The sequence below is a fragment of the Musca autumnalis genome, unplaced genomic scaffold (genome assembly GCF_047663935.1).
Source record: "Musca autumnalis isolate F117 unplaced genomic scaffold, ASM4766393v1 scaffold_1, whole genome shotgun sequence".
NCBI classification, from domain to species: Eukaryota; Metazoa; Arthropoda; class Insecta; order Diptera; family Muscidae; genus Musca; species Musca autumnalis.
The window spans coordinates 83,199,832-83,222,780 of record NW_027411644.1 but is presented as its reverse complement, the minus strand read 5'-3'; the positions used below and the strand labels follow the sequence as shown (position 1 = coordinate 83,222,780).

General features: G+C 36.1%; 1 protein-coding gene across 2 annotated transcripts; it reads left to right on the top strand.

Annotated features, from left to right (window-relative positions):
* Positions 1-3,726: 3,726 nt before the first annotated feature.
* Positions 3,727-22,644, top strand: LOC141402191 (glycerophosphodiester phosphodiesterase 1). Of its 2 annotated transcripts, none has more exons than XM_073983024.1 (6): positions 3,727-4,006; positions 4,208-4,594; positions 14,773-14,945; positions 15,013-15,205; positions 21,177-21,352; positions 21,422-22,644. In XM_073983024.1, the coding sequence occupies exons 2-6, from the start codon at positions 4,265-4,267 to the stop codon at positions 21,573-21,575; spliced, it is 1,026 nt and encodes a 341-aa protein (XP_073839125.1). In that variant the 5' UTR covers positions 3,727-4,006; positions 4,208-4,264; the 3' UTR covers positions 21,576-22,644. The 2 variants fall into 2 exon arrangements, with proteins under 2 accessions (XP_073839125.1, XP_073839134.1); XM_073983033.1 differs by having other exon boundaries at positions 3,731-4,067.
* The last annotated feature ends 305 nt before the right edge of the window (positions 22,645-22,949 follow it).

The window sequence follows — 22,949 nt, the reverse complement described above, 5'->3', positions numbered from 1 at the left end:
AACTTTCCGATTCAATTATAAAATGTATTGGGCATTTAATTTACTAAAAAGCACAATTTCTTTAAGAAAACACAAAACACTGATTTATTCACTCACTTTACCGTCTTGACTCTACAAAGGCAACTAAAACACTGAAGAAAGAAAAAAATATAATTCATATCATTTCTTCTTCGCCAGCTAAGTTGGTTAACAACAACAAAACAAGAAACACACGAGTTTGACGCATACATGCCACCAAAGCCCCCCTTCTTCGCTTCTGCCCAGCAAAATAAATTGGAAGTAGTGCAATGTGGACTAGTTCTGTCAGGGCATGTTTTGATGCAGTTCAAACGGAGTCGTGAAAAAGGCACTCCAGTCCTCACATTTTAACTGCATTTGGATGCAATCCAAAGAATCACATCCACTTGTCACATTTTAACAACATCCGGATGCAGTTCAGCGGAGTCGTGAAAAAGGCACTCCAATTCTTCACAATTTAACAACATCCGGATGCAGTCCAAACGGAGTCGTGAAAAAGGCACTCCGTTCGCTACATATTATTAGCAGTTGTTAGAGATCCCTACATGTACATAAATCAGTTTGTACATCTCTACAGGCAGCGACATAAATTTTCCAATAAGAGATAAGCGTGTTAATATTTTCAAACATTTGTTAATACAAAGTGAATAATATTTCATTTGTGAACATTTTTCCGGTAACTCAAGAGAAGAAAATTTCCGAATGGAGTGCTGTTGGAGTACATGTCGAAATCTTAACTGGTGATGGGAAGACAACCCATTTAGCAAATGAAACAAAAACTGTTCAGCTTGGAACAAATGGAGAGCGGAGGAAACACGCATGTTTGCGCTTGAATTCAATGGAGAATTTTCATAATTTGTGTTAATGTAATAAAGTTCTTAATATTTTTGTTTTACACAAATAATGAATTTTATTTGTTCTGGCATATTTTGTAATGGCTTGCACAATTTCCGCAGAATGCCTGTATCAAAACACGTGCTTTGGACTACCTCCTATTCTACCCCAAAGGGTTAGTTAAAATGCAATGCCAAAGGGTCAGTTAAAATGCAGTGCCAGAGGGTCAGTTAAAATGCAGTGCAATGGAGTGCCTCTTTCCGTTGTCACGCTCTTGTAAAAATCATGAGTGAAAATGCATAATTTGATGCACTTCCAGATCACTTGTACATATCATTTAACTGCCTCTTTGGAGGCAAACTTTTTGCTGGGTACCTCGTCTATTATACAATCCGCACAACTCTTTATTATAAAACAGCATTCCACAGCCGCGAGAGCACTGTTATTACTCTCGTTGACAAACATCCTCTCTCCACCCATGAAAAAAAATTTCTAAATGTTCCAAACATATATTTGTTTGCAACCGGCCCAAACATATATTTGTTTGGATCCAAACATGGTACAATAAAGTAAAGGTAGGGCACAGCTAACAGCTGATTACAATTTTTTTCTTTTTATGGCCTAATCTGTCAAAAGCAGGGTTGACATTTTGTACTGTTTTTGACATTATGCAATCATAAAGGTAGATGTATCGCTGAATTGTTCCAACAAAAACTTCTGCTGTAACACTATAGCTCTGTTCCTTTACGTGCAAGAATCTTCAAGTTTTACAACTTTTTACTCGAAAAGCGTTCCTTTACTTCAGACACCATACAATTCATATGGAAGCAGATTACAATTTTTGCTACTTTTGCCGGTTTTACCATTTTCAAAAGTAAAGGAACAGACCATATATCTTAAAATTGAAAACAAGGACAAAAAATATGCATTCGCGCGGCAAAATAAAATTGTTGATTTTTTTAGCAAAACTTACGAATGAACAATTTATCAAATATTGATATTAATTTAAATTTGTTCCAAAAGTATGGGAATGTAAAAATTACAATTGTTGTAAAAATTCTGCTGACATTTATCTGCAAATCGGATACCAGCAATCACGATGTCAGATTAGCCAAACTTGTCAAGTAGAAAATAAGTGAATGACATTTTTTCACTGTCATAAGTTTGGGAAGAACTTTTGCTATTTTTGGAACACTTTTCCAACAAGAATATTCTGGAGCCTAGCTAAAGAAATGTTTTTACACTATATGGCACTTTTAACATATAAAAAGTGAAGCTTTATGTTCCATATGTTTTTGTAATACGGGATAGCTATGCAGGTACATCTACCACTATTATTGTACCATGCCATTTGACGTTTTAAGCCATGGCTGCAGGGTGGCATTTCTCAGTGATTTTCATACCTGACCTACCTCTACTTTATTGTACCATGGATCCAAACATATTTCTAACATAAATGTTTCTGCGTGTGGTAACAGATCATCCTTCAAATATTTGGGCAAAACTTCAACAATCTATTGAAGTTCAACCACCACGCACGTTCTGCAATTCAAAAAGCAAGAAGAATATCAGGGAAGTTCACGTATATTCTACACAATAATTACTTATGTGTCTCAGAATACGAAAATGCTTTTGTACAAGGTTGCAATCAGACCAATATTATCCTACGGGTTTCCTCCAATATGCTTCACTATTTCACACATAGTGGCCAAGGAGTTGGAAATCCTAGAACGAAACATTCTAAGAAAATGTATTAACAAACACTATGAGAACTTACAAAAAAATTCTCCAACTCTTTCATATAAGGTAAATCTCGAATAGTTCCATTCAGTGAGTATATGCAGCATCATCTAAAGAAATTCGTGGAAAGACTGGAAATCCACGATAATCCTCTAATAAACGATATCATCGAACATGAAAAACACATACCATGGGCAGAATCATCTTACCTTTCTCCAGTTGGGATCATGAAGGAACCAGCTGCTGATGTTTCAGACGTCTATGCCATGCCGCAGTTCTACAAAAAACCGCATCTGGTTGTCACAGAGGTTAAATCCATTTATTAGTTATTAAGTCCCGGTCCAAACTAGCGTGAATTTCATTAAAAATTTTAATGAAATTAGGCGTTCCTAGTTCGGATTCCCCACTACAGCAATTTTATGATTTTACTCTACTATGTAACTCGATCTAGAGACGCATAATTTCATGAAATTTTTTAATGAAATTCACGCTAGTGTGTTACACACTCTCTCATAAGTTGTGAACTCTGTTAGCTATGGTGTTTGACAGACCTATTGTTATCTAGTTTTATTGTTTGTTTTTATTTTTATATTTATCAAAACACAGACTCTATTGCTCTGTTCTCTTTGTTTATTTTATATTTGCTCTGTTCCAGAACCTGCAAGAATCTACTAATTTTTACTACGATAACAATGTTCCCTTTATGTTATCGAAGAAAATAGTAAAAAATTGTAGATTCTTGCAGTTCTGGAACAGATCATTTATTACGTTCCATCATTTTTCGCAAGTAGCGTATCTTTCGACGTAATTAGAACAAGACGAAAATAGTTCTACGGTATTAAGTTATCAATTCGTAGTACATGTCTCAATGTTATTGAAAAGAAGAAGCTGCAAAAACCAGCAAGCAATCAGCTGATTTGTCCAAACAGAACATTTTTGTTCACAGGGTACGTTTGTTAAAAATGCAACCTTCTGTAAAACATAAGAAAAACGGTCAAAACGGAATTGTAAAATTGCAGCAACAGTTGCGTATGTGTGAACGAACCGTGAGTTATAAAACCTTGTGTAACAACGCCCGCCACCAACACTGAGCGGCGTCAATTTTTGTCACGGCAGCTAAGAACTCTTTATGTCAACTGCCATATCCCTATTTTTCCAATCCAGTAGAAGGAAGTTCGATAGCAGTCAGAGCAAGCTAGAAAAATGCCAAAAATTATCAAGCAAGGAAACGGAAGAAAGTCCTTTTTTTACCACTACTAACGAAAGAGAAACCTTAATCGGTGCTAGACGGCAACTATCATCTAACTAGACGACAAATCCCACGAAAATTAATTAACGTCAAAAGAAGAAAAACTAAGAAAAAGAATTTTGCAAAATACATATTTAAGCAACGACTAGCAGTAGACAAGCAAGTGTGAGTGGTTGTTTCAGTGTTTGTTTCGTATAGACACCCTAAATTTTGTAAATTGAATTGGGTCAGTACATACCACATTATTCTAAAATACCAGACCAATAGTGAAAAAAAAAATCAAAAAGAAAAATACCAATTCTAATTAGACATTCACTTTTTGTGCGTGCGTTTGTTTAATTTTTTTTTGTTCTTTTATCATTGCAGTGTATTTTTTAGTGTTTTTACTCTCGGATAAAGTTACTACAACAAAGCATCGGCTGAATGAATATTTTCACAATATTTTGGTTTCTACTTAAAATGTTCTATCAACTTTTATGTTGTTCATTTAGTTTTCTTACGTTTTTATTCAATGTGTTCTGGTTCATGTGTAATTTGGCATCAGCCGGAATACCATGGGTTACTGTGTTACTGGTGGTCATATGTGTACTCTCAAAATTTGTCAAACTACGAAGTCCAGACGAAAAACGTCTGCAACGTTTGTTGGCATCGGGCAGTCAAGGTCTCTATCCGGAAGATTTATCATTTTGGCCAATAGCCCATAGAGGTGCTGGTTATGATGCTCCAGAAAACTCGAAAGCGGCATTGAAAAAGGTAAGTTATTGTAACATTTTGGAAAAGAGGGGGGTCGGTGGAGGGACATACACAGACATATAAAAATTGCCAATAAATTAACAATGACGTTATTGTTTAGTTAGTTTTGCCCATTCAATGAGGGTAGACAAGTGGCCATTACTTTGTGTACATGAATGACTCTCCCCGAATTGGGAGTTTTATTTTATTGTGCAAATGTAATGAGAAAGAGAGTTAGCTTTCTTTTGTAATTTTGAGTAAATTTAGGTGGTTGTTATATGAAAAACGGCAAGGTTTGCATTATTGTCTGGAGAGGGGTTGAACAGATGTTTAATTTTATGATGACGATGCCCTTTAAGAATTGAAAAGGAAAGAAGAAAAAGTTTAATTCGTAAAGTGAGACTCTCAGTTTATGCTGTTGAAATAACATACATGAGACCGGCGAAATTAGTAACGTTTTTGTCTGACGTATGAGGAAAAATCTGTTTATTGGGCACAGTTTTGATCAGTTGGAAATTTTGAAAGTGATGTTTAAAAATCCAAAATTTTAGCATTTCAGCTAGTCTTAAAGCCTTGCAAAATAGGGAAAAATTTAGATTTCGTCCACCGAAAAGCTAGTTCAATCTATGCCAAAAAGGCTCAAAGCTGTAAAAGATAACAAAATAATAACATACCAAGTTCTAAACACCTAAGAAATCAGCTCTGTTCCAGAACTAAAAAGTTTTTACAATTTTTACCACTTTTACACCTTTTGCGTTCCCGTACACAAAATTTATATGAAAATCGTTTACGTTTGCTTGAGTGGAGTATTCGACTTTTACAACTTTTACCACTTTATAAAGTACGGGAACAGGCCAATCATTTTTGTTTAATAAAACTTTTAGTGTGGATACTTTTCCCTGTGAAGTAAAAATCGATGTCTAACAATTTTTTATCTAAATTTACCTGAACTTTGCTAATTTTGTTTTATTAATTTTAAGTTGCAAAAATATAAAAAAGATTAATATAAATCGATAAATGGTGGCTTAAAAAAGTCGAAAGAAAAATTGCGAGAAAAAGTTGACGAAATGACATTCTCATTGATAATGATTCCTGAAAGTTGTGGAAAGGAGGAAATTGCTTAATTTCCGAAAATGAATGCGAAAGGACACCATTTCAAAAAATATATTGCTGAATGTTTATAGATAACCTTTAGGAAATGCTAAAATTTTATGAAAAACGAGTTACATTTTAAGCTTTTACATCCGTCTACTTTACTCTATTGGCATCCCATAAAATTCATTCAAATGGGAATTGACACCCACGCTTATGGAAAATTGTTTGTTTTCCTCTTGTTAAATAGAGAAAGACAAGTGATCATTGTTTTCGACGAAATGGAAATTAGAAAGGAAATGGCGTCCAATAAATCAGAAGATATTATTGACCGGTTTGAAGATTTTGTAGATGCCATCAGACATAAGGGAATTGCTACAAAACCTTTAAGGCCTGGGTACATAAGCCGCTCGGCTTTCTTGCTTAATTCATTTCTGGTAAAAGACCAAGGACCAAGTTCGACCTAATTGAAATGTGGTTCTGACATTTCTTTATTCCTTTACCAGAAATGAATTAAGTAAGAAAGCCGAGCGGCTTATATGTCGAGGCCTTTAAGGCCTGGGTACATAAGCTGCCTCGCCTGCTTGTCTTGCTTCTGATAAAAGAATAAAAAAGAAATGGGTAACCTAGTTCGAAATTTGCTAGGCCTTCTTTATTCGTTTATTTTTATTATGTCAGAAATGAAGCAGGAAAGCAAGGCAAGCAGGCGAGTACTGGAAATATAATCAAGATTGTTACGGAACATCTGATATCGTTGAGAAAATTGGTCTGACCGTGAGGGGTACAATTTGTGACCGAGGAAGCAGTAATGTGAAGTTGCATAATCAGCTGTGTTGCCCAGAAGAATATTTTTTTACATTTGAAAATAGAAAAGTTGTTTTCCTATGGGACTGTCCCCATGTTTTTAAATCAATTAGAAACAATCTATTTTCAAATGGGTTTGTTATTGATGGCAACCGTAAAAAAGAGTACATAACAGCAGTGTACGAACATGGCCAACAAAATGTTATGGTTAAACTGTGTCCAAAATTGACCGAGAGACACATCCATTTAACTAGCTGGGATAAGATGAATGTTGCAAGGGCAATTCAGATATTTAGCCATACCGTCTCAACTTCCACCATAACTCCTGTTAATAATGGGAACCTTACGGAAGACGCTCCTTCATTCAGAATATGAATAAATTATTTGATGAGCTGAATGTTAGGGGTCCAAATAATCTACCAATTAAAAGAGGCAGTAATCGAAAAATCGAGGCTACTGACAAAGTTAAATGTATTAAGGGACTAACACAGATTTATTACCCTTTCACTGGAAACATTAGGAGACTGCAATGAGGTTCAATACATTTTAACGGGAGAACTAAGCCAGTATTTTCTTGAAAATACTTTTTCAGTGAAGTGAGTTACCAGTTAGCTCCATATTGTATGTACATCTCAAAATATATTCGGGTATGTTCTGAGACACACTTCACCTCTCACTTCACGCCTCAGGCATTTTGTTCACCCCATTTTCGCTGATTTTTCAAGTATTTTATGGATGGACTAGGGCGTACTCTTCTTTTTAAATACCCTAGCGAATCTTAGTCCAAAGAAATTCGCAAAAAGTAGGAGTAAATGGGGTGATTACAATGCTTGAGGCGTGAAGTGAGAGGTGAAGTGTGTCTCAGAACATACCCGATTGATTAGCGTTCGTGGCAGTGTTCCTAAGAATTGTGAGCAGGACATTGATGAATACCTCAAATGGAATACAATTCCAACAGTGAAAACCAACAACGACGCATTTACAAATGATGATGAGGTTAAGAAAATCGTGATGTTCTTAGATAAGTTCGACAATATCCAAACGAACGACATCGAGAGCCAAGCCGCACGTTACGTTGTTGGAAACACACTTCTGAAGTCCATCATAATTAAAAGCTCTGTTCCTTTACGTACATATGTCTTCCGGCTTTTTACCATTTTCTACGCGAAAAGTTTTCCCTTAAATCAAAAAGCATTCAATTTAAACATATGACAGCAATCCACCACTGTTACCATTTTTTGCAACAGACCAGAAATTAAGTGTACGAAATGCACAGCATGACAAAGGTAACGACAGATGGCAGCACTTCAGAATTTTTCCTGAAAATGAAAAACTACAATTCGAAATACCATAAAAAAACTATCACATTTCTTGTATACCAGTACGAAGTGTATTGGTATAAAAACGTTTTTAAAAAATTCCCACATATTTGTGGCTTGAAATCTGCTGTATATCGGTCAATAATTGTAAAGTTGGACGAAAGGTTTCAATGTTTTTTAAAGTCCAGATCCATATTAGAGTGATTTCGTTGAAAAAATATCATGAAATTATGCGTCACTAGATCGAGTTTCATAGTAGAATAATATCATGAAAATGCTGTTGTGGAGAACTTGATCTAAGAACGCCTAAATTCATGAACAATGATGAAGAGTGCAAAGAACATCGCAAAAAGTCATTTGCCATTTGTTGCGATTGCTGAAAAACGCAAAATGGATGTCCGAGAAACTAGCTCTGAAACAGGCTAATGCACGCCACGGTCGAGGAAAAAATGAAAAATGTAATATTTTATTAAGAGGACAGAAAAGAGAACTACATTTTTGGCGTTCAGAGTCGAGGCAAAATTCATATTTGAACACCTTCAGCCACAATTTTTTTGAAGGAATAGTGTGACATTTATGCGAAGGCCTCTGATATTCAGAAACATAAAATTTAGTAAAATTAGTAAATTTTCTACAACTAAGTAATATTTTTCAAAAAAATGAACAGTAACGGGGTATTACATTAGACTATGCCTGTTTTAGCAAATCCAGTGGATTTAAGTTGTCATTTTCCTACAATATCTGTCAAATAAATCGAGATAATGCTCTTAATCATCGTATAAGTGTATAGTCTACACCAAGTTTTAGATAAAGTGCTATCTTCTTTTTTTATATTACACCAAACCTTGGACTTAAAAAAATCGGGCAAATTTTCTTTGAAAATTTTTTTTTCTGATGGCTCTATTAGAAAATATTGCGTTCTCACATGCAGTAAAACAGAGTAAAATGCAAAAGAGAACGAAAAAATTTAATTTTGATTCAGATATACCAGATTTAGTAACGAAGCATGGTTTAGTTGAAGAGACTTTAAAATTAATATTCACCAAACATTTTTACTCAGAGGAAGAATGAGATGGAAATAGAGTTTACCATAAGGTAAACGTAAGGTACCTTACTCATAGAAGTTGTAACAAGTGTTAATAAAAATATTGATGATTTACCCATAGGAGATTTACCAAATTATAATGCAGACCATGGTAGAACAAATATAAGGTAAAGTTAATACTACAACAAATACAACTCGAACAACAACCACAAAGGAATTTGTTTTTGTTTGTAACGTTGCTGCCAGTTGTATTTGTAAACAAAACAATGAAATGTCTATAAATTATTGGAATTTAAAAAACTAATAATTTTTCACATTTGGTTCAATATTTTGGAAAACATGAATGAAAATTCGTTACATTTTCAATTTTTATGTTTCCACATCATTCCACTAAATGCATAAATTCTCGCAGAAAGTAGAATTCTTGCAGAAAAGTTTGGGGTCGCTGGAAATTCATAGAAAAAGGAGAAACTGTTTCAATGTTTTGTTTTAGAAATCAAAGAAGCACATGTTTATTAGGGCTTTATTTTTTTAAATTTTAACAAAATACCTCACACATTAACAAACGTTGTATCGCCTCTACAAGCGGGGATTTACTGCGCGGCTTATAGTTCGAACTTGGAGGAGGTTACATATCATTGATATGAAGAAGTCTTTCTGGGAAATGGTTTTTCCGAATGATATATTTTTTTCTCAAAAATATATGCCCCTAATGTACATCGAAATAGAAATAAATGTATAAAATGTCATAAGAAATTTGACACTAACGTTACAACCAGAGATCATCAATGAGTTACTTGCCCCCGTAAGCCAATTGAGCACGCATAAGTTTTTTGGGCCTTTTGCTTTTTTAACGCATGTGTTTTCTTACACTCGGTATTTTTTCCACCACCACAAAAAATACTTACGACGCATCAAGACCGTTGCTTGTGCGTAATAAGTAAAACAAGTGTCCATCGTATTTTGCACTGTATACAAAACTCGCAATCGTAGTTGGCAATTGGCTTATCAAGTAGAAGCACACACACACAACACTACAAAAAATAAACAATTGTAATTTCATTTGTTGTTGTTTCGTTTGTGTATGCTTTTCTTTATTTGCTTGGAATGTTATGTGTGTTTTTGCATGTTCCTTTAACGTTTGAAAATCAGTGTTAGAAAATGATCTTAACTCTCACTCTCTCGAAGAGCACGAGACAATCGGTTGAATTACAACCCAGCAAAATTTGACGGAAGGGGTTCTTTGCGATGACGTGATTTCATGTCATTTGCATTGGTTCAAAGGAAGTCGTGAAAGATCCGATCTTTTCATTAGGATTTGAACCAATGCAAAGGAAGTCGTGAAAGATCCGATCTTTTAATCAGCATTTGTACCCATTCCATCGATCCAATAGAGATGATGTTTGTGTTTTTATTTACACACCTGTTTATTTTCATTTTGGTATGTTCCAGTGCTGCAAAAATCTACTAATTTTTACTATTTTTTCCGATAACATAAAGGAAAAATTGTTATCGTAATAAAAATAAGTAGATTCTTGCAGTTTCTGGAACAGACCAAAGTTGTTAGAACTGTCGTCGTGATATTGTCTCACATTTCCTGCATATCAAACAACTAAAACTTCTAAACAATTGGTATTATATGAAGTCCCAACCATCGAGCTAAAAATAGAATCGGACTGCACACATTGCTATTTTAAAAGTTCCCTTGTCTGTTCTAAATCTGACATAGAATGAAATCAATCAAATCTCGCTTCTTGGAATTTGAAAAAAGTCCGAAACGAAATAGAACAAGAATCTGAAAATAAAGAAGAAACTACTTTTGGAAAGAAACAATTAAAAATAAATTAATTAAGCATAAATGGTATTTTCCATAAAAAGTCTCTCCTCCCCGTTCGTTACATTTTGTTCTTAGAGATCCCTAAAGCAAGCCGGGTTGTAGATCCCTACATATTTCCGTCACTAAACAAAAGAGTATAAATTACCAAAATGTTGTTATAAAATAACAAAATTATAAAATAAAAGTAATTTACGAAATAAAAATACTTAAAGGAGTGCATTTGGAGTCCATGTTGAAATCTGAACTGGTGATGGGAAGATAATTGAAAAAACCTTTTGTAAGATGAAAGAATATCAGTTGCGGAGAACGGAGGAAGTAATCTTTTGCGTTGCAGCGGTGGTGATTACATTGCAATTTTGGATGTAAACTTTTGAAAAACTAAACTGATAAATTAATTGTAGCTATTTCATGAATTCGTTTGAATTAATAAAGAGTTTTGTTTTTCATGAAAACCATATTTCAACACAGCATTTCCATTTTCCAAACAAGACATGAAAATTTCATGCCAAGGGGTTGGTGAAAATGACATGCCAAAGCATTGGTTAAAATGACATGTCAAAGCATGGGTGAAAATGACGTGTCAAAGCATTGGTGAAAATGACATGTCAAATCATTGGTGGAAATGACATGCCAAAGCATTGGTGGAAATGACATGCCAAAGCATTGGTGGAAATGACATGTCAACGCATTGGTTAAAATGACATGCTTAGGATCCAGAAAAGAACGTCATCTTTTGGGGTCCACGCTCATATAAAATTCATCGATGAAGATGCTAAAAAGATGACATGCTAGATCACTTGCACCCATGATTGAATGTCATCTTTGGCATCGAACATTTTGCTGGGAAGGGTTGAAAACAATACTTGATGTGCAATGAGCAAGAAAGTAAGGGGTAGTTTACACTATATGTAAATGTCATATGACATGAACTTTTCCATCGTTATATATTCGCTAATATGTGCAATATTGGAGATTTTCCTTACGCAATTTACTCTGTGCGTCCACACCAGCAACAATCTAATAAAACTACGTCTTCACATTGTCTCCGTGGGTAGATATGGAATGATTTTATTTTGTGTCACATGACATTTACATATAGTGTAAACTACCCCTAAGACAGAAAATGTTATTGCGTATTTAAAACTACTTGGCAAAACATACGCAAGTGTAAAAAAATATCCATTTTTAAATAACTTATTTTTTGAGTGGCTAGCCACACTCGTACATATTTTGAGAATGGCAATCAACACTTGCATTTATTTTTTAGAGTAGCAAGCCGCACATGCGCTTGTTTTTTTAGCATGTGGCTTATGAGTGTCAAAATCAGCTACTTGCGCACTTCTCTGGTTACAACCCAGTTCAGTCAGCTGTGTATTGCTGCTACCTTTTCTTATTCTACCATGAATGCAGACATTAATATATTAACCTTAATAATATGGATAATGAGGTTCATATATTTGGACTGAACCAGGGAATGTTCCCCATGATAATGCAGAAGAAGTACTGGAGGCTCATAATGAAATAGAATTAGTTTAGGAAGATCATTATACCCTCCATCATATTATGGAGGGAATAATTAAATTTGTAACATCGAAATATTTGTCGGATACCCTATAAAGTATATATGTATTCTTGATCAGCATAAAATTCTAAGTCGACATAAACATGGCCGTTAGAGCTGGAGAGTTATCGATAGTCGGACCATCGTTTTGAGCAATGTCGTAAGCTTTGTTTATATCGGACACAGAAGCAATTATGTTTTAAAAAATTCGTAACAGATAAAACTTCCTTTTGTATCCGACATAACCTTTGTTTTACGACAGCTATTAAAACGATAATCGGACTACGATAGTTTACCAGCTCTAATGTCCGTTCGTCGTTCTGTTGAAATCAAGATATTGCTCTCACTACTTTAAGATAGAGCTCTATAATTTGGTACTGAAGTACTATTACTCCTAGAATGTTTCGTGCTGAAAATGGGCTATATCGGTCCACGTGTTCATATAGCCCCCATAGAACGTTTTCGATATTTTGAAGGTTTTGGTCTCAATATCCAACGGAAATGGCTGTAATTTGGCATTTAATCGTCGTTTGGAGTATACAACTTTTCACCAGAAAGTTGTCGGTATAAAGTTACTGAGCACTTCATACGGGAGCAAATTCCATATCCATATGTATACAAGATTATATTGTTCTTTGTAAACATTTTCCACTCCATGTAATAAAATAAAGTGTATCTAATGCATTTACCCATTTATCTGACTTCAACTTACTAGTAATTTTGACTATCATTTCTGACTACCGAATTGTCTTTCACACGACTATCGGATTGGGTGGTTACTGGTAATGCAGTGAGGGGACAATAGACCGCCTCCCTATGTCATCCCCATGTTAAATTCACCAGTCTATAGCATTGCGAGTAGTTTGGGTGGTAACTAGTTGTGTTCATCAGTAGCCAGTAAAATTGCTAGTTATTCCCTAGTTACCCGAACAACGCACAACCTTTCACAAACACACGCATTGTCAATAACAAAAAAAAACAAAATAGAACTTATGAATCCGTAGAACAAAAAGAACGAGATGAGCGAATAGAACGAGATGGACAAAAGGAAATAGATGAACGAAAGGAACTATATAAACGAACGAGTCGCATATCGTTCCGATAGTTCCAGTCTCGGAATAGTTCCAATGAACTAGTTCGTTCCGGTACTATATAACTCCACATTTTTATTGCATCTTTGGGTGCAAAAAGGAGTGCTTCCTAGCTGCGTGCTGGGAAGAACAATGGACTGCTATCTAGCTACGTTCTTGGAAGCAGAATGGAGTGCTTCCTAACTGCGTGCTGGGAAGCAGAATGGAGTGCATCTTTTCTGCCCGCTCTCTTGTAAAATTCCTCAAGGAATTCAAAGAAAAAGATGTACTTCCGCGGCATTTGTACTGTGTACACTGTGGATGCAAATTTTTTGCTGGGATATGAGCGCGAACAGATTTGAAACCAGAAAATTTTCCTTAAACTCTGCACCAAAAATAGTAGATGTGCTCACAAAAATTTTACATTTTTTCAAATGGAATTGAAAAATGTTCCTCATCGAAATAATGATTTTGGTCCCCACATATCTTCATTGTCCGTCTGTATGGCTGAACCTCTCGTAGGGAGTAACAATTTTGTTCCAAACTTTGTATAACCTAACCTAAAATTTGGACATATAACAAGCATATAAGGACTGTTTGTTTGTTCTTGAAGTCCAGTTTACAGCAATATAACTTTTTTTCAGGCAAGTCCATACTGCCTGAGGTAAAGGCTATATAATAATTGTTTCACAAACATCCCAGATGGGACAAGGGAGACTTCTCCCATGGCTATAAACCTCTTTAAATTTATAAGTTCATCAACTAAATTAGTTGGTGCGCTCCTTAACTATCTAAATGAGTAACCGATTCCAGTTCGAAGATGGGTCATATCGTTCCACATCTTTGGTTATCTCCCATAGAGAAGGGGTGCGGACGATAAAGCAACGAAAGGAGTAAAGGCCTGAATACATAAGCAACCTCGCCTGCTTCATTTCTGACATAATAAAAATAAATGAATAAAGACGAAAAGTTCAACCCAGTTCGAAATTTGCTCGGCCTTCTTTATTCTTTTAATTTTGTTATGACAGAAATGAAGCAGGCGAGGCTGCTTATGTACCCAAGCTTGGTTACTTCTGCACATTGTAAAATTGCTTCCAAACGTACTGACCAGGCTCCAAGTTCTTAAGTCCTTTGCATAACCAAACTCGGCCAAACACTGCACTACATATTCTTTATAAAGAAACCGGTCATTACAAGTTTAGCTTCGCAGATCACAATCCTTATACATTTGCGGTTGTCTTCATTCACCCCCTTCCTTCTCCATTTTTATATTAAGGGATTTTCCTAAGGGTGGGTTACTACTTAGATGACTTTTTATTGCTTTGTAAAATATCAATTTGCTTATTTACATAATGACATCACAAGGTGTGACATAGCTTAGGCAAACACTTGACCTTTTATGTACCTTTACATCTTTAATACAATTTTCAATTCATTTTTTTTTTAATTCTTTTCCCTCTTTTTTGTTTAGTGTGTCTCACGAGGCTATCGCAATGTTCTAGTCGATGCAGGACTAACGTCGTGCGGACAAATTGTCATCGTTAATCGTTTGACATTGGAAAAGGCGGGACTTTCTGGTAGCATAGGTGTTCACACATTGGAATCGCTAAAGAAAATCAACATAGCCGAATTACATCCAATGGGGTAAGTTATCGGACATTAAGTTAAGTTCACGACTAAAGAAATAATAAAATATGTTTTAATTTTACAGAAAACACTTTGAACCGGAATATGTTTTAACCTTACAAGAACTACTAGAGTTTTTAGAAGAAAATAGGCTAACCGTATTTTTATACATATCAGATAATAGCTCACAAATGATTGAAAAATTAAAGGCTAGCATAAATGCTGTATTTATAGAACGAATTATCGTAATAACAAGATCTCCCGTAACCATATATCAGGTAAGTGATATTCCACCTATAATATCGTTAGGAATTTTTTAGACCTAGACCCTTTTGCGGGGTTAACATTCTTAAGTAGCAGACATGGTCTCATAGTAGGTTGTACTTGTTTCAAGTACAAACGTAGTCACAAAACGACATGGATATCTCCAGATAGGAGGACTGAAAACCAGATTGACCACTTTTGCAAAAGCCGTAGATGGTGATGTACGGGTAAAACGTAGTGCTGACATTGGTTCTGACCACCACCTATTTCTGGCGATATTGCAAATGAAAGTAAGCGCCGTCAAAAATTTCCCTCATCAAAGTTTGACGCAGAAAAATTAAAATACCCTCGTTATCAGGAAGCCGCAGAAAATGATTTAAATATGATGTTAGAACATGAGAATGACCCAAACGAAGGCGTAGAAGAACGCTGGAAACGTATCAAAAATAATCCTTTACAAACATGTGAAAATGTACTTGGATATTATGCCCCCGGAAAAAGGGAATGGTTGAGACCATCAACATGGACTTTAATAGAAGAAATAAGAAATCGACGGAGAAAAGTATTGAATTGAAAAAATTATACTCAGCAAAAACAAGGAAATAATATCGGCTTGTAAAAGAGACAAAAGAGCATACACTGATAAACTTGCGACGCAAGCAAACGAAGCAGCCATAGGAGCGACAATAAAGCGGTCTATGAGATAAAACAGCTAGCAGGATGAAAACCTTCTAACAAAGGATGGGACCGTTCTAACAAACGTTACTGAACAAATTTTTCGCTGGCGCACGTACTTCATGGAAACATTAGATAACACGCTACAACAGTTACCAAACCCCATTTACCAATGCCTGCGACTAACCAACTCAGCGCCGAACCAACTTCCCTCATTGATATAGGGAATGCTATAAAAACTCAAAAACAACAAAGCCCCCGAATACGACCGAAATGAATCTAAGGAAAGAACAAAGCAACATATATATATGACGTTTTTGGCAGCATATTCCGGTCCTAAAAATGCGAGCTATTACAAACAACAGGTATCCCGTCAAAACTCATAAACTTCAATGGTCGTTTATCGGAATCATTCATTTGTGAGGCAGGGCTGCCTACTGTCGCAACTACTATTTCTTCCTGTAATTGACAATGTGATGAAGGAAACAATTGCAGGTAATCGTCATGGTTTCCAATGGACTTTTAGCAGTCACCTTGAGGATTAGGACTACGCGGACGACATTTGTCTACTATCCACCAGACATTCAGATATGCAGTCTAAACTCGACGACTAGTTGCCCAATCAGCGAAAGTCGTTTGAAAATTAACACAGCAAATCCCTTTGTTATTGGCGTCGAAAACGGCGCACGGACTGACATTGAATTTGGAATTTGTGAAGCAAATGGTGCATCCTTTCAATTACGAAACATCTGGAACTCAACCGTTATACTAATGAAGTCAAAAATCAATATATTCAAATCAAAGGTACTGTCAGTACTATTGTATTGTTGCGAATCATGGCTAACAACATCAGCCTTAAACAATAAATTGCAAAGCTTCTCAAATATATGAATACGATCAACTTTAAAAATCAGGTGGTCAAACCGTCTTCATGGGGATTTATTTTGACGTATACACAAAGGAATTGATATTTGAAATCCAGTGGTTTTATTTAATCCGGTTATACGCCTCCAGACAGCACAAGCCTACTCCGCTCAACTGACTCGCATGCTGGAAAACAGCACTCCTTGTCCCGATAATGTAGAAGCACTTTGGCAAAGAATAGCCCACTCCCGTCAGACTGCCGCAAAAACCATACTTGGGTACCAAAACCCTCCACCTAAAAATTTACGGTACGATCAGGAGTGTCGTAAAGCTACAGAAGAAAAGAACGCGGCATATAGAACAACACTGCATTGAGTAGCAATACGAAGAACGAAAGAAACTTATCTGGAGAAGAGGAGAGAGGAAAAGCGTATTTTCAGTAATGTTGCTTGCATACGCAGATGACATAGACATAATAGGTATATCAGCGCGAGCCGTAACAGCCACCTTTGCAAAAATTGAAAATGAGTCTGCCAAAGTGGGTCTGGCAGTCAACGGCGATAAGACGAAGTTCATGCTATCAACACGCAAGTCGTCCAGTAGACTCGGACCAACTGTGGATGTTGATAATTATAAATTTGAGATAGTAAATGACTTCATCTACCTCGGCACCGCACCCCCGTAAATAAAACCAACAATATAAGCCTTGAAATAAAGAGAAGAATAATATTGGCCAACAGATGCTACTTTGGTCTAAATAAACAGTTTAAAAGCAAAACCACCTCTCGTCAAACAAAACGTACACTTTACCGGACACTGATACTACCCGTTCTTATGTATGGGTACTTGCGAAAGCAGATGAGGCAGAACTTGGTGTGTTTGAGAGAAAAATTCTTCGAAAGATTTATGGACCAATATGCGTTGAAGGTGAATACCGACGTCGTATGAAACACGAGCTATACCAGCCGACCGACATCGATATAGTAAAACGTATCGAACTACAACGATTGCGTTGGCTTGGCCATGTCAGCAGGATGGATAAGGCATTTGAATACGAGCCACTCGACGGTATACGCCCCAAGGGAAGGCCAAAACTCCGATAGAAAGACCAAGTTGAAGAAGATATCAGAAAACATGGCATCCAAAATTGGAGAAGTAAGGCAAAAGATCGGTGCATTTGGAAATCTATTCTCAGTTCGGCTTATGGAACAAGACGTTCTGTTTAGTATAAAAGCCATCTAAGTAAGTATACGCATCCACGGTGTTTCCCAAGGATGGGTGATATCTCCGCAACTGTTTAACCGCTACCTTTCTGCATGTCAATGCTCTCCCAACGGCAATTACGCACACCGATGATTATATGCTTATGTCGTCAGGTTCCACCGTTGATAACATTTGTGTCAGGTCACTGAAAATGACCGCCACTATGTTAGGAGATGGATCTTTCAATGAATGTGGAAATCTGTGGCTCAGTAATTCCGACCACATTCGACCATACATTCGATAGTTTATATAAGTGGTCCGCGCAGGCCACATCTAAGGACAGCTCGGAAATGGAGGAGAGAGGGTCCTGTCCTATTTACATCGGATGACATTAGCACTGTCATCAGGAGAACTAAACCATCAAAAAACTTTGGACCTGATGGCATTTCCTCATGGTGAAATCTTGAACCTATCGGTCAATAGGTCAGTGATTCCAGAGATTTGGAAAATGGAGAGGATAATTCCGCTACCAAAACTTGACGAGCCAACTAGCCAAGGAGATTCATATCGTCCAATCTCCAGCTAGCCAAGGTTTTGTAATCTCTGGTACCTAGCATGACCGATCCATCTTCCTGCAGTTCTTCACGGATTCAAAAAGGCACACAGCCCCCACAGATATCGCCAACAATATTGCAAAGGGCTTAAATCAAACAAAACCTGCCGAAAGGATGTTCGTATTACACCCCGGTTACACTTAACTGGATTAACCCAGTGGTTTTGGGTTTCAAATGTCAATTCCATAGCGCAAACGTCAAATAAATCCTCATGACGTGGGTTAACCCGGCACAAAACTCTAGTGTAAGGGACAAACCTATAGCTCTGCGTGTTGCGTGTGCGTTCAAAAATACAAAAACAAAATACTTATATTTCAACACGCGGAGCTATAGGTTTGGCACTAACCGTACTATTAGCCCTTAAATTGTCAAAGCATTTGGCACAGTCGTTCATGCATTATTGTTTGACAATATTTTGTATGTCACAGTACGACGAAGAAAGGGTTATGTAATTAGGCAGGGCGTATCGCAAGCATATGTGATATCTCCCTTGCTGTTTAACTTTTATGTCTCCAACTCCTTCCTTCCACTCCAGACGGCGCAAAACTGGCAGATGACTGTACCGTTTTGGCCAACGGGGTATGGATTGACGAACTGGAGAACAAAATCAATGCTTATTTGATCACATTGGGTGTCACAGTAGTGTAATGCGATTCGATTCCCAGGTCGGGCAAATACATCATACCTTCGGACGGTAGCAAATACCTAATTTCCTGAATATTCCAGCCATGTAAAGCTTCTCTATAAGTGGTGTTGTAAAACGATAAAAAATATGTCCCATATCATTGACCTAATACGAATCGGAGTCAAAAATTGCGAAGACTGAAACTGTCCGGATTACCAGTGGTGTCTGTGTCAGGGACAACCAACTCGGTTCCATCGGCCCCAACGACATTGTCGGACTCCTCTAAGGTGGTTCCCGCTCATAGCAGCCACACAAGGCCTCAGCTAGTGTGACAGCTTCGCCTGTGACTAACGCTAAAGCTGCTGGGGGAAACAGGAGCTGGAAGGGTTCTGGAATTCCGAATTTGCACCAAACAAGTTCAAGTTCTCGATGAAGAACGGAGCTAGTTCAAGGAAAAAGGATGCTGCGGCGGGGAGTCAGGTGGCTGATACAACAGACAGTCCTTCAACCTCAAAGCAGGCTAGTGGCCCCAAGACAACCACTTCACAAGAGACGTGTCTTCTGAAAATCAAAAGCCAGGTGCTAAGAGTATGGTAGAAAGGTCGTCGAGCAGTTACTCGGATTCATACGCGAAACTGACAGTTCGCCGGACAGTTTAAAGTAGCCTAACCTTGGATGGTCTGCAAGATAGACCGGGACACAAACTAGAGCTGGCAAAAAACCTATAGTCCGACTATCATTTTGATCGCTGTCGTAAAGCTTTCTTCATATCGGACTCCAAAACAATTATTTAATAAATAATTCGCGACAGATGACCCAAACAACATGTTTTGGTGGTCGACGTTACCTATGTTTTGCGACAGCAATCAAAACGATAGTCCGTCTATTTATAGTTTGCCAGCTCTAGCACAAACCCCCAAAACCTTCTGGTGAGAAGCCACATGAGCCTACCGCTTGGAGATGTTCTGCGTAAAAGACAGCAACGTAAATCCTATCGCAGGTTAAAACTGCTAAGACTAGAACAAGCTTGGAAGTGCACCCATACCCAACATTCATTATTAATGTTCATTATGATGTCGGATTTGTAAGTGAAATAATTAAGTTTACCTTGGTGTAGTGGTTAGCATGCCCGCTCGCCTTGCACGCTGAATGTCTGTGTTCGATTTTCAGGTTAGACAGCATCGAAAATTTGTAGCCGTGATAAAACTTCTTCTTTGAATCTTCTCTACAGGTGGTTTCATAAGAAACGTCGTTCCGAGTGGTGTAGAGAAGGACTGTATTTATTGATATGAGATAAGTCTTCTCCAAAATTATGAACTAAAATACATCTGAAATCTCATTAGCGGTATTCACTCATGTTTGTAAAGTGGCATTGTAGATCTTGTACATCTTGTTAATATTGTAGATCTACAAGTGTTTACAATACCACAACAACAAAATACATGAAAGTTTAATTTACCACAGGGTTCTTAATTTTATGAAAAAAGTGTAATAAAACTGAAACTAAAAGCTAGACTTACGACGGCGTTAAGATGCTTTTATTTGTTTACGATATTCACAATAAAAGACATTCACACTTCGCTGTAAAGAACCCTGGTACATATAGTACATTAACAAGGGTTGTAAATCTACCACAATGAATACCGCTATTGCTTTGCAAATTTGTACTTCTTGTATTCCTTGTGGTATCTGGGTATCTGTGGAAACCCCCTTGTGTCCTAAACTTTTCCACAGTAAGTCCCAATTTACATTAGGCGAGTTTACTTGTGGCAATTGTCAGTTTGTTGGTGAGAGAGGGTGCTGAGAGGCAAAGGGTTACCATATGCCTCACCTCTCTCTCCTACAAAATGACAGTTGCCGCAAGTAAACTCGCCCAATGTAAATTGGGACTAATTCGTGTCTGTTCTGATGTCAACGAAGTTATTTATTTCTATTTTTTGTCTACATGACCAGAATGTCAGTGAATAATACTCCATTGTTTATTTCTTTCTAAATTTCTTACAGTTACGTAAAGTAAATCCCGATGTTATCTGCGGTTTGTGGACTGAAAAATCTCTTGCTTTGCCACTGCTCAAAGCTTCAACCTTAATTACCTCAATATATGGTGCTTTCTTCCGTAATATAATTTCACCCGTTATTGGAATAAGTGTAGTGTTCCTTTCCAAAGAAGAGTTCAATCTGTAAGTAGAAAAATTAAAATTAAACATAGCATCCAAAAATATATTTATGTATACTTTCCTTTTTGACAGACATATAGCTGAACTATGGCGTAATGTGGGTGTAAGGCCCATCGTTTACAATGTCAATTCACCGAATGAAAAACGTTATTTCCAAAAGACAATGAAGACACAATATTTAACCGATTCTCTGCGATCCGAGCCACATCTATTAATGAAAGCCTAGGTGGAGGTGTTGAAATCATAAATAGATTTGGCCACAAATAATTTCTCGTTTAAGTTCAAAACAGTCAACTACTGAATTGCAGCAAAACATGCATTTTTGCATCTTTTATTCATGTGTTTTTAAAGCAAAACATCATCATCACAAATTGATATTATGTATATGACAAAATCAATTAATATCATTATTTAATCACAAAACATTTATCAAGTCATCCATCAATCACAAAATTTATCTCCTTTCATAGTCTAATAGATTATAAAAATGGAGAAAACGAGACGAGACGATTCGAAACGAAGCGACTTGCAAGGGCATTATTAATTTTAAGCATATATGCCGCAATGATAGAATATACAAATATGTTTGTATGTTTCGTTTTTTTCAAATGGCATATAAATACATAGAAATGTCAAAATCTAAACTCCTTACCTCAAAATGGTGGTATAAAGTTTTTGATATTTCCTCTTATTATCAAAATATCCGTTTGGGAAACATATTTAGAATATAAATATGCAAATAAATACATATTCTCTCATATAAAAATACATATTTATTTATAGTATATCCAAAAACAATGAATACTAGAAATATCTTTTTTGCTTGTATTTCTCCAAAATAAGCTTTTACATAGTCTTCTTCCTCAATATTATTTTTATTTTTATTATTATTATTTATGGATGCTATATTTATTATTTTTGCCATTATTGTATTATTTTTATTATATAATATATATATTTTTATTATATATATACTTTTGTTATTATTCTGTTGTGCTTTTTTGTTTATTATTTATTATATACAACAATGCTTTATATATGTATTTCAATCGATCATCGTCGTCATCATCACGCTCAATTTGTAACTATAAATTGCACAAATTTTGTTTTTAATTTATTTTGATTCTCATTTTTTACAAAAAAAGCAAAACTTTTTGTTGAAACATTTTTTTAAAAAAGAAAATCTACTTTTTTTCTTTGTATAACTATAAGTATCGTAGGGTGTAAAACGTATTTTTATTTTTTTATACAAAAGAATAAAAACCCACAACCCAAAAGATCCGATGAACAAGAAAGTGAAAACGAATACTTAGAATTTCCTTAAAAGACTTTCTATAAAAAAGAAAATAAATACTCCTCCCCTTACTGTATTAAATTATACCAAAAAAGAAAAAGAAAACAAACAGAATAAAGTGAACCAATAAAAATAAAAACAAACAATAAATATTGTAGTTTCTGAAAGAAGAACATCTTTTTATTTCTATTTATCTGATGGGTATTGAGGGTATACGGGAGTTAGAGATAGTTGAACGACTAAACCCAGCTAACAATTTTTTCCGAGGGCTCTGATTTCCGACTTTTTTCCGAGATTTTCTGAATA

Coding starts and splice junctions, on each gene's coding strand:
- LOC141402191 (XM_073983024.1), top strand. CDS start 4,265: ATGAATATTTTCACAATATTTTGGTTTCTACTTAAAATGTTCTATCAA. Junction 4,595..14,772: donor CGAAAGCGGCATTGAAAAAG/GTAAGTTATTGT, acceptor TTTTTTGTTTAG/TGTGTCTCACGAGGCTATCG. Junction 14,946..15,012: donor GCCGAATTACATCCAATGGG/GTAAGTTATCGG, acceptor TTAATTTTACAG/AAAACACTTTGAACCGGAAT.